The following is an 18,234-nucleotide window of genomic DNA, read 5'->3' on the forward strand; positions in this document are numbered from 1 at the left end:
GTAAGGATGTACATGACTGGTAGAGATTATGCTTTAATGTTGATGGCTGCATTCTGAATGTTTGGGAGATATCAGTAAGAGAAACCACTAATCAACCGCATCTTGACATTTTTTGGAAAACTCTGTGTTTCAGGTTCGAATCTTCATCCCACGCTATAAGCATGAGCGCCTATCTGCGTGAGCAGAGGAGAGAGCTGTACAGCAAAAGTGGAGAACTGCAAGGTAGGTACATCATCTGAAGACAAAGAGTACAGGATGACTCTTGCAAATTTAATCAAGTGAAAAATGTGCCCCAGACTGGGCTGCAGGAAATAATAGCTGCAGGAGTAGTAGAGTTCATTGTTTGGACTGCAGGCTTCGGAAGTTGTTACTGTTTTTTTTACATAACCTTGCAATTTCAATCAGCGGTGTTTGTTTGTTTTTAATACTCCACTTTGCACAGGCAGGCTCTGTATATTGTTTTGATCAGACATCCTGATTGCCTGATTGTGGAAGATGATTCATAGCTCTTTATCTGAAAATCCCTTACAGCTCCACTTTCCCCTTGCTCGAGTTATACCTATGGAGGGATAGTCCTGAGTTATTCAGATAATATTTTGTTTTTGTGCTGTAACATGTTAAAGTAGGATACATAAATAGAAAATTGCAAAGCACGCACTCTACATACATAAACATTAACAAAAGTACCTGTATGTGATGTAAACTGCAAAATGTTAGTAAAACAATCAACTGTTTTTTGAGTGCAGTTAAACATAGTTTCATTAGTTTGATTTGTACTAGATACTTTAGTTTTAAAGAGACAAGAGGGATAACTGCTCTGGAATGAGATTCTCTGATCCAGTGTTAATTAGAATGACAAAACAAAATTGTAAATAATTGTTCATGTTGCAAGTATTAACAAATGCAACAACTCAACCCTTCTTGCTAGTTTGGTATCAAGAAGCTAATGGAAAACATATCCAGACAGGTTCCTGGCTTCAACAATATGGCTGAGTTGCTTTTTCTATACTTGTACAACATCTTGGGTCAAGACATGCCTCTTGTTCATGGCATTATAAACCACATTGTTTACACTTATGTTCTCTGTTCAAGACTGAAAATATCTAGTTCTCTTAGCCTGAGTGCAAGACATTCATTTAATAATAAAAATAATAATACATTCCTTAAACTTATATAGTGCTTTTCTGGACACTCCACTCAAAGCGCTTTACAGGTAATGGGGACTACTCCCCACCACCACCAATGTGTAGCTCCACCTGACTGATGGCAATGGCAGTCATAGTGCGCCAGAACGCTCACCACACATCAGCTATCAGTGGGGAAGAGAAGGGAGTGATGAAGCCAATTCATAGATGAGGATTATTAGGAGGCCATGACTGGTAAAGGCCAATGGGAAATTTGGCCAGGATGCTGAGGTAACACCCTACCTCTTTCAAGAAACACCCTGGGATTTTTAACTGTACTTGAAAGTGACTTTTTCTAGCTCATTTGACACTAGAAAATAGAGCAATCCAAATAGATTGTGTTCAGACACGGGATTCTGTCACTTGGGTGTGCTACTTCTTGAGTATCTGTTTTACAGTAAGTCAAATTATTCAAAAGCCTTGACTTAATTCTCTTGAACAGTATTTTTGGTACAATGGGTGAACTACAAATTGGGTAAATAGGATAACTTTGTAAACTATAGTAACCTGGTGGATTTTAATATCAGGATAATCAAAAATGATGCAATTAAAACGTCATTTTCTTCTTTGTACGTTTAGATGTGGATAGATCTTAAGCTCAGATTATTGCCTATATACCTCATAAAATATAAAAATCAATGGAAATTGGTAATGGAACCTTGCAGAGGATAGAGATCTACACAGATCAAAGCCTGGTTAGAGTGGTCATGAAACAACCCTTATCTAATCTGTGCATTTTGAGCAGTGGAGGTTGGCATATTTCTGTCTTGGACCCTTTAGATCTTTTGATTATCCTAATAAAAAATGTACATTTTTCAAAATTTATGGTAGAATCAAGATTCGAGGAAGTGACATGAAAGATGCAGAGTGGCTTCAAAAGTGGTGGTTGTAATTTTAAAATAGCTCATGAAACATTGAAAAGGTTTCAAAAGATTTTATTTCCGCACTGAACAGAAATAATTATAAAGGGTAAATAGGCTGACTTTGTTGAAAAAAGATTATAATTTGATTAGGTCATGAGATGTAATGTTGAAATGTAATGCCTTGATTCAGACATACAGTACCTTCATTACTGTGCACAGCGAAGGGCATTTTCATCTGATTTTAAAGGCCATGAGGTGAAAAAATAGCTAGTGTGTGTTCCTTAACCTATTTCCAATAGACTGAATGTAACTTTCCTGTTGGATTATTCTGGAGTGTGTTGTTTTAGATGAGCAATATGGTAGTGGTTGTGGCTAATTACTATGGTCAGTTGCAAGATATAGGGAAAGTATCTGTGATGGCAGGATGCTATTTGTGTTCAGTCATGAGTGGTAATTAACACTACCCAAATGTTAATTTGTCAGTTTGTTTCTCCGATTCTTTTTCTCAGCATTTGTTGAGGCAGTGCTTTCTTAGTGCATTTTGTCAGATCTGCATTGGAAAAAACCCAAAGGAATGCTCCATAAAAGTGTGCGTCGTCTTGTTTGGCTTCCTTTTAAAAATGTGATCCGACTGAAGTTAAGCTGATTCACTTCTATCCCATATCTCTGTCTGGACCAGTGACACTTGCGGATGTGGATAAGGCACTTGGTATTGAATGGGTCCTCGGTCAGAGTGAAACATTCCTTATATTCCATGATACGGTGCCCTCCAAAAGTGTTTGGAGAGCAAAGTCAAAACTTATTTTTACATTATATTAAAGTGATCTTTCTTACCTGTTTCTGATGGTGAGTTTATTCTAATGATATAATGTGAGGATGATGAGTACAATATACATATATATTGTACAGTTTGTCACTGAGTGCTTTAGAGAAGTAGTGTTTGAGGCAGAGTTTTGGGAAAGGATTCTCTAAATCCAAATTTAGGTTTAGTTTTAGCAGCACCACTTGAGAGCAGTGTGATGACACAAGGGTCATGACCAGGCTCTCAGAATACCTGGGTCTAACCCAACACGTTCCAAGTAGTGCTCCTTTATTTTCAAAGTGAAAAACATACCAGTCACAAAACGCAACAACAAACTAAAACACCTAGGTCTTTGTTGAGCTACTGCCTAAGCTGGTGTATACTCCCTGTCTACCTACCGGACAAATAAGCTGCTTACTGGTATTAATGAAAACTTACTGTTGTTCAGCCACACAGGCTCTTTTACAGCATCTCTCACGCTATACAGGTTATACATAGTAGGTGGTTACTCACACGAGTCTTCTCCTCCCGGTTGCAGTCTTACACAGAGAATTGTTTCCTGGTCTCAGTTTCACACAGAGAATCTCCTCCTTTTAGTCATCTGGCCAGTTTCTTCTCCTTTGCCTGTTCGGCTGTCTGCTTATATAGTCTCAGGTAGGGCATGCAACCGCTCTCCGTTCTACTGATTGTTTGCAATCTCCGTTTTGTGGGTGGCAGCTCTGGTCAGCCGTCTTCTTAGAGGCAGAAATGTCTAAAAAATGCGTACTTCATTGGGAAAGTAGAGCCCTTTGAGGACCCTGCCCCTGTAATGTGTTCTCACAGCAACAACCGCATCATTAAGTTTGCGGATGACACCACTATAATAGGCCTGATCAGCGATGATGACGAGTCCACTTACAGGGATGAAGTCGTACAGCTGCTTAGGTGGTGTCATAGCAATAACCTGGACTTGAACGTAAATAAAACGAAAGAACTGATAGTGGACTTTCGGAGACACTCACAGCCCACTCAGTATTGTTGGAATGGAAGTGGAAACAGTCACCAGCTTTTGGTTTTTGGGAATTTACATCTCTAAAGATCTAACCTGGACTGTGAACACGGACTCTATCTTGAAGAAGGTTCAGCAGCGCCTTTATTTCTTGAGATGCCTCAAACGATGAGGATCAAGGATCACCGTGTGGTACGGCAACACCTCTTCGCGAGAAAGGAAGGCACTGGTCAGTATGGTCCAGAAGATCATCGGCTGTGGTCTCACCGAGATTAAACAGCTCCATGAGGACTGCTGGCGTGGTAGTATTCTGACCATCACAGAGGACAGTCACCACCCCGGGCATGAGCTCTTCACCCCACTGCCCTCAGGCAAGAGATACAAGAGCATACGGACACTGACCACTAGATTCTTCAATAGCTTCTACCCACAAGCAGTGCGATTGGCGAACACATTTAGCCATGCCCTTCGGACCACACACACACCATCTACCTCATTATGATTTCTTATCTATTGCACATCTCCAGTCATTGTTTACATGTCTGCATTGTTTACATTCAAACTGTTTACTTGTTTACTTGTTGATTGTCTACTGTTTCTTTGTATATTGTCTTGATGCACTGTCTGCACTTTGTTTTAACAATCGAGAGACTTTCTGTAAGTAAGACTTCCATTGCATCAGTACATGTACCGGTTACATATGGCAATAAAGTTCAATTTCGCATAAATAATTGTCATAACTATGAAGATTATTTGTGTTTTTTCTGAAATAGTTTTTTTTAATTAAGAATCCCTCGTATTTTTAAATATAAGTTAAGAAGCCTCCTCCATTTCAGAAATCCAAGCTTTTTTTGTTATATATACAAAGATCTTTGTTCCACTGAACATTTCACATTCCATGGTAACAAAAGCTGTGTTCGGCCCACTCTGAAAAAAATAATTGAAAAGATCAAACTTGGCTTGGCTTAATCAGCACCCTTTACATTTGTAGTGAAGCTACAAATCAAAATTAAGAACCTGTCAATCAGAAGCAAACAATATCTCCAGAGATATTTTTCATTTTTGAGTTGTTGCCAAACCTTAAGAGGTTAATTAAGTTTTGAATATATATTACAGTGTAGGATGAGAGCCCTTGATTGTTACACAACGTTTCTTAATGAGACATGTGATAAATATTAGTCTGCCTGAGAATGTAACTCTTAAGATGTTTTGAAGGCATGGAACAGAGTATTATTGGTTTCATGCTGATATGTAGATTAAAAACTTTCTTTGTGCATAATACAGAAACCAGCTGCTGTGTTTGGCTAAAGCAGCAGATTCTAAGCTGTATGGCTGAATTGCGTCCAACTGCTTAATCAAGATGGCCCTTTCAGTCCCCTGAGCCTCTCGTCCTACTTTACCTGTGTGTTGTATTGTTTCAGCTGAGGATAAAGGCCATTGACAGAAACACTCTCTGCAGTGTAGTTCATTCACTGAGCTTTTGTTGTATTTGTAAATGCTATGTGATGATCTTCTGAAAACAGATAAAACTGACTGCCTTTGAAAAGTTCAAAAGTCTGCCTGCTTTGGAAGTAATTAAAATGTTTTTCCTGATCCGACAGGGAAGGAAGCTCAAGTATACAGGCGATTAAAGTCCAATCGCAATGTTCTTTTATGTCTTTAGGAGTCAAAACACGTTTTGTACTGTATTATTTTCATTCTTTTGGAGTAATGAGTAGAATGTTCTACTGCTGCATTCAGTGTAAATCATAAGAAACATTCACTATTTGAAGAGGTACTCATTACCTTCTCTGCTAAAGGAGGTCTCTCACAAATGAACTGATTTCTTTTTGTTTGAAATTAAATAGATAAAGTTAATGTGCAAATGTAATTATGGTTCCATATGTCTTCCCATCTGAAAGCATTAGTAGGCAATAGTGAACATAACAGTGATTCTTTGCTCGTGTCTGTGTTCAAGTTTAATTTACGTGGTCAATTTTCAAACCTGTCAAATGACTGTGGTAATGGAAAAGTGAATACAAATTATTTTCTAATTCCAGCAGAACACAAGCAACCAATAGAAAACAAAAGCTGCTTTGGCAGTGTACCTTTATTGTTCATAATTGTTGTTCATTTATTGTTGCATATTCAAAATAGCCCTTCAAAATACTAGAATCCCATGAGGATGAAACATTCATGGTTGCATTTCTTTTGTAAATGTAACAGTAAGTTACTGGTGCAGTGTTTAGCATTGCTGCCTCTCAACACTGGGGTTCTGGGATTCCTGTGATGGTATCTGTGTGTAGTTTGTATGTTTTCCCCAGATTTGTGGGAGTCTCCTCTGGGTGCTCCAGTTTCCTCCCAAAGTCCAAAGGCATACTGGTATGTTAACTGGCTTGTGAAAACAGTGGCCCTGGTGTGAATGTGAACATGTCTATTTTTGTGTCTGTGTGTGGCCTGCGATGGTCTGGCGTCCTATCCAGGTGGTGTAGCTTGCTGGGACAGGCGTCGGCTCCTTCACAACCCCGAATTAGATGAGGCAGAAAATGGCTGAATGGATAATTTGAGAAATAAAATCCTTCATAGAATGATATCCAGAATTTGAGAAAATAATTTGGAAAATTATGCTATTAGTCGCTGTTAAAACAATCTACTAGCTCCAATGTGCAGCTCTGCTGAAGTAGCCAATTTTTAACTCAATAAACAGATCTTGTCCATAGAGTGAGATGAATTTCTGAATTGAGGAATGGATTGGGTTTCTGACCTAATTGTTATCTTTTAAGCTTAATTTCAGTTTTCCTGTTGTGTGCCTCCTAAGGAATTGGACTTTTCTTATTATATTGTAGATAATACTAATATAAAATGTAGATATACATTGTTTATTTATCTTCAGATTTTAAAGAAACCTTCTTATATCATAAGTGCTTTCAGATTATACAACAATTTAAATTCTGCATGCTGTATGAGTTTATTCTGGACAGCTAGAAGAGTGTCCTATGTGACAGAGTGGTCTATAAAAGTACCGTTGTTGTTACTGTCAATTTTATTTTGACTTCACGTTGGGGAGAGAAAAGTGCAAATTAAAAATCTGAGCACATCCTACTTTGTGGGCTGCAGAAAATAACGTAACATGAAGGTGCCTTGTTCTGTTTGAATTAATCACAGTTCTGCACATGAAGACAAGTATTGTTTTCAGATGATGGAAAGCAGGCCTGACATTTTTATAATGGAAATTCTATCCAGCATCTTGCTATAGTAAGTATAATAGTATGTTGTAATTCCAACAGAAGAAATAGGGAATACTTCAAAGTATTAGCATTGACTTAATGCCCCAGGTATCTCCCATTTCTTGAGATTTTCTGGTATATATATGAAATATGTCTTCATTGTGGTGAAATGTAAGGATTTGGACTAACGCCATCTGTAACGGTGCTGTGTGATGTAGTGCACAATAATTCTTTATGGTTTTATTATCGTCATTAAGACTGATTGCTTTCAGTTATGCCAAATGAATCTGTGAACGGCTTGTTAACATGGGCACGTGTAATCTAAATGTATTTTGAACATGTGGTGCTCTTTTTTTAGACAGTGAGGTGTTTCTGATAAAAATATTTTATCCTAAGAATATTTCTAAACCATTGAATGTTTTGATTAATAACAAAACGTGACCTTAGATAACACTTAGGAAAGCTCATGTTTCTCCCTTTCAGTTGACTGCTAACGCAGCGAAAGCTGTGCCTTTCTCCATTAGAGTTCTGCTTGTAGATTATGTCCAAATCCAATAAAACATGTTACATTGGTACTGCATTATTGTGAGGGGTGCTTGTGACAGCATTCCTGTGATTCAGACATGTAGGGAACTGATATTTTATCCTAGTGTACTGGGAATTCATTACTGAATGGAATCTTTTTCCTATCCATACAGTAGCAGGATGTATGTACTTTTTATATGTCATATATAGCTTATACCGTACTTGTTGAAGCTTTTTTTTTATTCAAGAGCCTTTTCTGAAGCCCAAAGTTAAAAAATAGGTCACTTTGCACAGCCAATTGTTTATCTGCTAAAGAAACACAACAGATTCTTATCAGCTATACTAGATCTCCCCATTTTGCCATAATGGATTTTCATGAAGATATAAAAAGAGGTGTATGCTAATATATAGATATGGCAAAATATTCAGATTAAAAAAAAAATCTATACTGTCTGTACTACCTCTTGTGCATGATACACATAACCTTTTTGCATGCTATTCTGGAATTTGATTGTGTGCAATGAACATTTGGCAGTTTCAGATGCAGCAGACTCTAATATAACAATTGATAATGGCATTTATACAACACTTTTAGCTACAAAGATTAGCTACATGCTTCAAGATATCTGCTAGAATGTGAATCCATTTATTATTCCAAAGTGAAAAAGGGAAAATCGCAAGTGATTTTATGATTATGCAGATTAGGAGAGTGGAATATCATGTCTTTCCACCAAATTCCATATTGTAATTAATTGTTCAGTATGGGGGCAAAGCACAATGCACAATCTCTCAAGGGAAAGCTAAAATAAATTGGTCATGTATATGTTTAAGTGCAGTAATGCTATGATATGGAGGTATTAGGACTGAACCAGACAGTGCTCACAAATCACAGAAGTAGAAAAAAAAGTTAAGTTTGGTATCTCAAGATCTAAGACTTCCACTTGTCTTATGTGCTGTAGAATGGATAATTCAATACACAGATGCTTCCTTTTCCATATGGATTTAAAATGCCATTTATCTCAGTCCCCTAAAGGAGGAGAAAGAAGAATCATAGAACTGAAAAAATGAAAGTGAGGACACACATTTATTTTTAGTATGCAAACACAAGTCTAAAGAGAATTAAAAAAAAATAACCATCTGGTCTAGTCTACACCTGCCTGTTTTAAAATATATTAAAATTGTTTATGTGATGGTACATAAAGAGGTATAATATTATACCATTATATCATAATATTAAGTTATTTGAAATATTGAACCAGGTGCACATTTGAAGCTAAGCCACTTTTCTTCATTGCTGAATTTACACCCAGTAAATTCAGCTTGGGCTAAATGGGAGTTATAGGTCAAAGTTCTGAAATGACATGTCGCAGGCAAAAATATTGTTACAAATGGGATGTTACGACAATGCTGAAAATCAGGAATTGACTGAGTGTTTTAGTCAATAAGTGAAGTAATTATACATAAACCCCAACTTGTGAGTGATTTCTCCAGAACATACCTGAGCGATTGGTATACTTAGAGGCATGTGAAGACACATGTTAATGTGTCTACACCATGGACAAACAAGGGGTTTCAGAGGCCTTATATTCTAATCACCCAGAAAATCCCAGACTGCTACTAAGCATTAAACTCTTAAAAACAATGGAACAGGTAACAAGTTTATTCCATGCTGTAAAGAAAAGAAAGGAAACATAACATTTCAGCTGTGGAGCCTTCTTCAGGTGTGCTCACGGTAGCTGTTCCTTTGCAGCCTACGCATGCTGACGCAGCTACCTACTTGAACTTCTTAAAAAAACAATGCCTACAGAGGCCTTAAGAGATAAGTTGCCTTCTGAATAAATGCAATGCACTGCAATGTAGCTCAATCTTTCTCTCTGCACACCGGATGGCTCAAAATAAATGGGAGCCTGTATACCTATCCATAAAAATGCACCCTATGCAGAAAAGATGTTTCTAACTGAGGTATCTTTTACCCAGGAAACCCAAGTTCCCAAAAAACACAAAATATCACTCTCTTTAGATACTTAGCTCCAGTTAGGTTTGGTTAGGATGATTGTGAAGTAGGAGCTCTCGCCTGGCACAACTTCAAGTTTCAATTCCTCCAGGCTACTCTCTCTTCTCTCCTCTTCTTGTTGTTCCCTCTGTGCTCTTAATGTGATCTTATATGGTGTGTTTCTGTGCTGTTCACTGACAATTAAAAAGTGTCCTGCTGAAAAAAATAGTTATAATCTATTCTTATAGCATTATGCAGAACAATTTTGTTTTTCTCATTAATAATTTAAGTCCAGAAAGATGTATTCATACCCCGCAGCTAAAATATTTTGTACATACTTGTTGGGCAGGTATTACCAACAACATACCTTGGGTTGTGTGCTGTGAGTTTCCAGAACTTCTGAGGGGAATTTTTGAACATTCCTCCACATTCAGGTCCTTCACAGCCTTTGGTTTCTGATTCTGAATGGTCTTTGATTCAGAACCACAAATGTTTGATTGTATTGAGAGGTGGAGATTGAGATAACCAGTCATAAACTTTTATTTTATTTTATTGTTTTATGCATTTATTCATTTATTTATTCATTGTCATTCTGGAATGTCCATTTGTGGACAAGCTTAAGCTTCTTCACAGAGAGAACCAGATGTTTGGCCAGAATGTCCTGGTACTTGCTGGTGTTCATGATTCATCATGTCTTAATTGGGCCTCCAGGATCTATAGATACAACACCAAAACATCAAATTCTCACTCACTCTATTTCATATTGAGCATAAGCATTTTCTCAATGTGAGCTTCACCTTTTTTACTTCACCAACAACCACAACAATAATAATGCTGATGAATATGTGTAAAAATGTTGGTTATAGTTTCATCATTAGACATGGTCCCAATTGTCAGTGAGAGGTAGTCTGGCAAATTGCAGTCGCTTCTTTTTGTAGTTTGCCCTTAAAGCGGGCTTCTTCCTTGCACCCTGGCTATGAATGGCCCATTCTTGCAGACGACAGTGAATGATAGTTTTCAACACTTTATACTGTATCGTGAAGATGTCACATGGTGTTGGAGATCTCCGGCTGTTGCCTTTGGAATTTACTCCTACCTCTCAAATCATTTGTCTCACAACCCATAATGGCAAGATATACTTTTGTCCTTCTCCTAGCATGATAACCTCTATTCCCGTACCCTTAAATTTCTTAATGATGCAGCTTTTTGTGGATTCTTTACTAGACAGCCTTCATCTTGTGAACGTCAATGACATAACCACGGTGCATGCGTCCCCTGCACGTCTTCTGTTTGACACCTCCTTTTGCACCCGAGAAAAACAGGAAATTCTCAGTGTCGTCTATGGATGACTCCATTACACCTCTTAAAAACCAAAATGTTTTTGTATGATTTGATTTTGTTGTGTATGGTATAAGTAAAGCTTAGTGGTACAGTATGAATAAATGTGATCCTAATGTTACTGGAATTCAAGTGTAGGTAAGTATTATTTTTAAAAATGACTTTGCTCTGTGCAGTGCTATTACACTATTCAGAATACAGTACATTCAGTACAGCATTGCAACACGTTTAAGAATTGTTCTAAGCAAGATACATATTCCAGTCTAACTCTGTTATATGATGCTCTTGTTTCTGTTTCATCGGGGGTATGAATAATGTCTATGGAGGCAACATGAATGTGCCCAGTCAGAGTAAAATTGACTTTTAAAGGTTGTCATGTATGAAGGACATGCAGGGGAAGGTGCAATTCTGATTTCATTCGACCTTTAAGACTGACACCAATCAAGTACCATTCTTTTGATCGTGTGCAGGAATCCTGTAGCCTTTAAAAAACATTGGAAGAACTCAGTGTTATGGCATCTGTCTGCTCTTGATTGTGTTGTGGGTGTGTGTGGAATTCTTTTCTAGGTAGATTCAAAAGGATGTGCTAGGTATAGAAGATTGACTGGGCAGGTGGTGGGGAAAGGGGGGAGAGAAACGTACGATGTAAAAAAAAAACAAAACAATTGTCTGTCATTGATTGAGAGGAAGTGTTGTTCTCATAAAAGCTGCCAAAGTGTCTGTCATTGAGGTATGTAAGAAAGATTGACATGAGAAATATTTCCAATATAGGATCTCACACGGTGTTTATGAATATCAGCATGGCTGGCAAATGCTTTAAGAGCCATTGTAGTTAAAATTGTTTTGTCGCAGTTTTAATATATTCATAATTTGTTTTTGTCAAATAAAACTAAGATTGTTCAGATTATTTATAGAAGACTAATCAGAATACAGGTGGGCACATTGCATGAGTGACTTTTCAAAAGAAAACACACCGTAGAATTGATCATTGAAGCTTCTAATCTGTGCTTACACTTCGGGTTTTGTTTTGCGTAATCATCTAATACCATACCCAAGCTTTGTGCACTGTTAATATAAGGGAACATTAGTAGTGTACAGAGCTTTTGCAAAGTTCTATTCAGCCTAAAAAAACAGTCAATCTGTGTGTATGTAATGTCAAGTTAAAGTATCTAGGTTCCTCTGAGGAAAGCAAAATATGAATTCCAGTATTATTCAGAATAAAATATTATATTGAGATCCTTGAATATTACAAAAATAGGCAATTCATTGTTTTGTGACTTAGGATTATATAGTTACGAACGCTTTTAATTAAGGAATGACAGTCTTCTTCATTCATGTTGAAGAAGGCTAAGATATGTCCCCGGATCCTCACTAACTTTTACAGATGCACTACAGAAAGCACACTGACAGGTTGCATCACAGTGTGGTATGACAACTGCAGTACTGCTGACCGCAAAGCCCTACAGCGGGTGGTGAAAACTGCCCAGTCCATCACTGGGGTTGCCCTCCAGGACATTTATGACAGACGGTGCTTGAGGAAAGCTCTAAGCATCATCAAAGACCCCACACACCCCAGCTACAGACTGTATGACCCTCTACCATCTGGATAATGGTACCAGAGCATTCGGGCCCGGACTACCAGACTCAGAGACAGTTTTTACCACCGCACTATCAAACTATTAAACTCCCAGCCTCTCTCACCTATGATCTAAACCTCACAGTGCCTTCTTTCTTACCAAAAACTCAAACACACATTGAAATCTACCTCTACCTTACATGACAAAAAACTCACTCCCCATAATTTTCTATCCTTTATTTCATTCTGTTGATGCATGTTTTTGCACATCTGATGTTGTTTTACACATAACCTGTTGCTTTTTGTCGTTTTGCACACTGCCTGTTGTCTCTGTCTTTCTTTTATTATACAATTGTATTGTTGTTTTTTTGTACTATTTATCATCTGAGAGCTAGCTAAATAGCATTTCGTTATACCATACACATGTATATGAGTATAATGACAATAAACTTGAACTCATGTTGCCTGTTAATGCTTATTCTCACTGTTTTATTTTTTTTTAGTCCCCAAACAACTCATTTTGAGTAAATTAAATAAGTGGGATGCCACTAACTCTCCGGGGTGTGAATTTGTAAGGCCGTTTATTCTCGGAAGAAACTTCAGTTAAGTTCATTTTAACTGCTGTTTTATTCAGCCTACAAATGAGTCAGGCATATCTCGGTGTATAGAATGTCATGTGTTGAAGAGAATTGTTGGGAGAGAGATTAATTTAATATTTATTAAAAATCAACAGTGCTACCTCTGTGGTTTGTGGGGTTTTGTTTGCTGCCAAATATCCCATTGCACAAGAAAGGAAATAGAATAATTCTGAAAGTGCAGTATTCTTTGACTCTTAAACATTTTTATCCTTACAGATTGATAAGTGTTCTTATGTGATTTTAAGTTCCCCTGTGTGGTAACAGAATAATTATGTTATTCTAGATATTAGATTATGACTTTTTTTTGTTGAACGAAATTATAACAGATTTTGTATTTATCAGAAATGTAAATGAATGACAAATCTGAATGATACCATATTTATGTTGAAGCAAGTGATTAAGTCTTAAAGTAGGATACTTTACAGAAGTATCTGTACAGAAGTACAGAAGTTTATTTTATATTTCAGTGAGATTTTTTCAGTACAGTAATTGACAGTTCATCAGTATTTGACCTTTTTTCTTCATATCTGGTGGATGGGATGGTTGTTTCTCTGATTCATATTTGTTGGGCATAATGAACAAGCTCGCAAACACATATTTAGTATAGCTACACTTAATAGTACTACTTGTTACTGTTCATGAAATAAAATTTTCTGACATATTCAACAGCCCCTCATCATAGATGCTCATTTTAATATCTTTGCATGACCTCTGATGAGATCTTTTAGTCCCTCAGATTTATTTTTAATTAAGCGTTTCATCTTTGTCATTTTAGAAAATATGAAAAGTAAGGGCTTTAAGTCTTTTGTTTTATCTGTATTGAATATTGTTTTTTGTTGTATTAGTCCTACCTGTTTGTTGGATAACAGACCTTGACTCACCTGTTGTTTGAATGAAGATTTACCTGTCCATCAAAAGGAGCCAGGGAAGAAATCTAGCGTAATTAACCCAGCACTCATGGTGTACAGTAAGCCTTTGCTTACTGCCCTGTCTTTCTCACACCTGAAGAAGGCTCCACGGCCGAAACGTGTTTTCTTTCTCCTTTTTTCTAGCATGGAATAGACCTATTACTTGTTCCTTTACAGTATAAATGTACAATATACATGTAAGACCTTTTACAAATTTACAAGCCATTTTAGAGACCTATATCTTGTCAACCTACCCAACTCTTATATGATACTTACAAAGGCTGAAATGGGAGGAAGCTACATTCTAAAACAAACAGAATACAACCGGTTAAAATTTTCTCTTTGTAAACTTGGATGCTACATGTGAACGGGAATCTCTGTATTCTAAAAATACACCCACAAACTAAGAGAGGCTGTTTTTAACAGAAGGATTCGCTATACAGGAAATCAGAGTTTCCTAAAAACATCAGAATAGCAAGCTTTCTTAACAAGTGTCAAATACTTATCTCCTGTCTGGACTCTCCGGAAAATCTAGGCAAGGAGCTGTGTCCTTCTGTCTTCCTTTGTCTCTGTCAGTGTTCTTCTGTCTTCTCTTTCTCTCTTTTCTTTCTTTTTATGCTGTTTTCCTGGACAGTTGGTTGATATTTAATCGTTTACCTAGAACTTAATTAAGGTAAACCATGGTAAACTTAACAGTTGCTTTGATTACCTTTGACCCCTTCATCTCAGGAAACATCTCCTTGCTTTGAAGCTCCCGAGAGGAGGAAATGTTGACAATAGCCAAGTGTTACCCATTGTATCTGGATTCTTCAGTAGTCAATAGTCTATAGTCATTTACAATTGAAGGCAATAGTCATTTACAATAGTTGTAACATGATTTTTGTCCTTGCACGAGAGCACTAATTAGACAGACACTTTTTGTAAGTTTGATATATTTTTTCATTACTTGTTTGATCACCCCTGAACCTCCTGCCTTAGGCAGTTTAATCACAACATCCCAGTGCAGTGAAACTGTCTCGTATTAATAGCACTTGTGCACTATTTGAATGTGTCTGTTTGCCTTCTGCTTGATGCACAAGGCCACGCTATGTTATTGTATTCTGAACTGTTATTTGTTTTTCCTGCAGTGTTGCATAATGCATATAACCTTCATGTTAGGACTGCTTGTTTTGTAACATCAAGGAATATTAGTGTATACTGAAAACCAACTCCACTTTGACTGAACATATTAACCTACAGTGATGTTTTTTTTTCCTACTGTCTCATCATTTCAACATTCAAAACACATTTGTGATAAAACATTTTGAAATAACATGTTTATCGGTTATGCAGGGCATTCAAGCCCTATGTACTGTACATGATGTTGTGATGATTGTTACTGGGCTTATGGATCTTTCTCATGATGCCGAACTTTTCTAAATGGTTTAAGCAGTCCCTCAAATTTGATGATCTTATCACTGGGTTGTTACATGAATCGGATCATGTCTGAGTTGGTAACGTTCTCTGCCTATTCGTTTCAAGCGGTTGCTGAAGTCAAGAGATGGTAAGCGGACGAAACCCAGGTGCCCCATTGACCTCTCACTGCTGCGTTTCTGTCTGTGTCATTCCCAGAGTGCTTTCCATCTCTCTTTCATTAAGCTGTGGCATTGTTGTGGTTGCATTACGATTAAAACCAGTTAACCTGTGATCTTTACATCTATCCAGAGGCCGCCCTTGTACACACACAGACTCTTAATCATGCATTTCTCCACAAATGCTTTGTCATTCTTTGATAAAAATGATAAAAAGAAGACATTAATTCTATCATTTACTGCAAACTGTATCTGAATCTGTCATGATAAAGTCAAACTCATGATCAGTTAGATTCCCATAATTAGTAATTATGAAAACCTTTGCTTTTCTAAAATGTACTAGTACGTATTGATGAATTTGTACTTAAGATTCTTTAACATTTTTGTGTTGGTAGCGAAGGTAATTTGTTTTCTGAACTGTCTTGTCAGAATACGTGATTTAAATAAAATCAAAATATACCTTATATCCTTCATGTTGTGCAGACAATTGCAGTCTGAATGATACTGTATGTAACACCCATCCATTTTCTTATCACGTCTTCCAGTTCAGAGTCACGGGGAAGTCGGAACTTAACCTGGCAAGCAGTGGGCACAAGAAGGGTACACCCAGGATGGGACCCCAGTGTAGGGCACACATTCTAAACAGTGTTTTATTGGCAAATGACTGTTATGTAAGCCACTGAGACTGCATGTTTTTATCTGCTGAAAGTACCCAAGTATAGCAGTGCACTGCTGTACATAATTAATTTAGGAGGATCTGTAGAAGTTGTTTTCACTTTGACATTAGACAGTGTTTTGTGTCGATCAATGGCAAAAAATCCCACTCAGATACCTTATGATTTCATATTATTGCGTTGTAAATGTGACAAAGTCCAAGGGGAGTGAATGGTTTTGATAGCCACTGTACAAATGGTTAACAACTGTGTATTTTAAAAAAAATGCTTGGATTTTTTTATGAGGTCAGTATAATTGTCTCTCTCTAAACATTGTTATAATGATTGCTCAAGGATGGCTTAAATTCCAGACTCTTAATTGCTGTCTTGGAACTTGGAAAGTGAATATTGTACAACCTTTACTAATTTCAATCAGCTAAGAGCTGTCATCTCTCTTGTCAATGCCATATTTACCTTTAATCTGCTCTCTCTGATTAGTAAAGTGGATGAAAATCACAGCTCTTAGCTTGGCAGGATCACAGCTCATCAGTTGGCTTTTGATGGGACAGGACAGCTCCACATGGGGTCTAATCACAATATATTAACCCCTGCTAATCCACCTGTGCCATAGTTGTTTTTGTTCTTTGTGAAACATATGGCGATCAAACTATTTAATTTCCAGAAAGGAGATGGTTTGATGTCAGACACGCAGTCCTTTTCAGGATATCATCAGATGTAATGCAGATGGTTTTAAAAACCCAAAACAATGAAAACTGCAATTCTAAAACAATTTGTTTTTACAAATTACAAACAAGCATACTGTAATTATCTCTGACTTCCTAACCCTAACTCAGATATGCTTGTACCATACAAGTAATGTAAGGGCCCCTAAAATAAAATAATAATAAAAAAAACAATTACAGCAATTCATATGATGTTATCATATTGGTAGTTTATTGGGCTCATCTTGTATTCTAATCACCATTTTCTTTTTCCCAGTTTTTAAAAGATGAAAGATGAGCTTTATGCATTATATAACATCAGCATGTTGATTTAGTCAGTGATGCTGTCGGTGAACAGATTGTTCTGGGCCAGTTTTCCTGTGTAAGTTTGATTGGACTTGAATGTTTTCTTTATGGTCTATGTTTTATTAAGATTTTGAAAAGTAAGACTTTGTGACTTGTCACCTACCCAAGACTTTTAAAGAACAGCTATCATATGACAAAGACACCAGAGTGCTCTAATTCTTTAGAAGATTCATTCCTTATCCTGAATCTGACTAATTAAGAGAAAAGTTTTGAGTACTTTTTGTAAATTTCCTACTCTCTCAAAAGGAGCTGGGTTGAATTGTATGTCTTCTTTTTGATAGGCCTTGCAAAGTCTGCTCTTGAAAAGGAGATTCACTGAGCACCACAAATGAATGGATGTAGCGTAGAGGTAAAAGGAGGGTTCCGATTTGTGGCATCTTTTTTTTGGTTTGGCAGTAATGCAATAAGATATTCTAAATGTAACACATTCAATAGCAGAAAGATTTCTAATAAAAAATAGACTGTGTTTGGTAATATTTACCAACACAGAATGTTAGCTGTTTAAGATTTGGATCTTTCCTTTATTGAATATTCCGTTGAGGTTTGTTGGGCATTTTATAATGTTCTTCACTGGGAGCATATATACATCTCTGATTGTAAAATAATTAACATAATTTCTAGTCAACTGTCTTTGTCAACGGGTAGCTTGTTTGAAATGTTATGGCAGCTATGTACAGTATCTGAAACGATGCCATATCACTCCGTAGCTGTGCCAAGTTGTCGTGAACAGGTGAGAAGAGGAATATTAGCTTCCCTTGTTTTATTCAGCTAATAAGAGTACCAAGCTATTCTCTAGGTACCCAGAGTATAGAGAAAGAAAATCAAATGGAGCCCACCTTGCCCACTTGTTGTCTGTATAGCTGGGTGTCCAGGGGATTTTTCTAGAATGTTAAATCAGTCA

The 18,234-nt window shown here is 37.0% G+C and overlaps 1 protein-coding gene across 2 annotated transcripts in view; it reads left to right on the forward strand.

Annotated features, from left to right (window-relative positions):
• exoc4 (exocyst complex component 4) overlaps positions 1-18,234 on the forward strand; it is a 218,359-nt gene that overhangs the window by 57,561 nt on the left and 142,564 nt on the right. For both annotated transcript variants that reach the window (XM_015352427.2, XM_006633281.3), the window contains exon 9: positions 134-222. In XM_015352427.2, the coding sequence (XP_015207913.1) occupies positions 134-222 (89 nt within the window). The remainder of the gene's footprint in view (positions 1-133; positions 223-18,234) is intronic.

The sequence above is a fragment of the Lepisosteus oculatus genome, chromosome 7 (assembly GCF_040954835.1).
Source record: "Lepisosteus oculatus isolate fLepOcu1 chromosome 7, fLepOcu1.hap2, whole genome shotgun sequence".
Classification (NCBI taxonomy): Eukaryota; Metazoa; Chordata; class Actinopteri; order Semionotiformes; family Lepisosteidae; genus Lepisosteus; species Lepisosteus oculatus.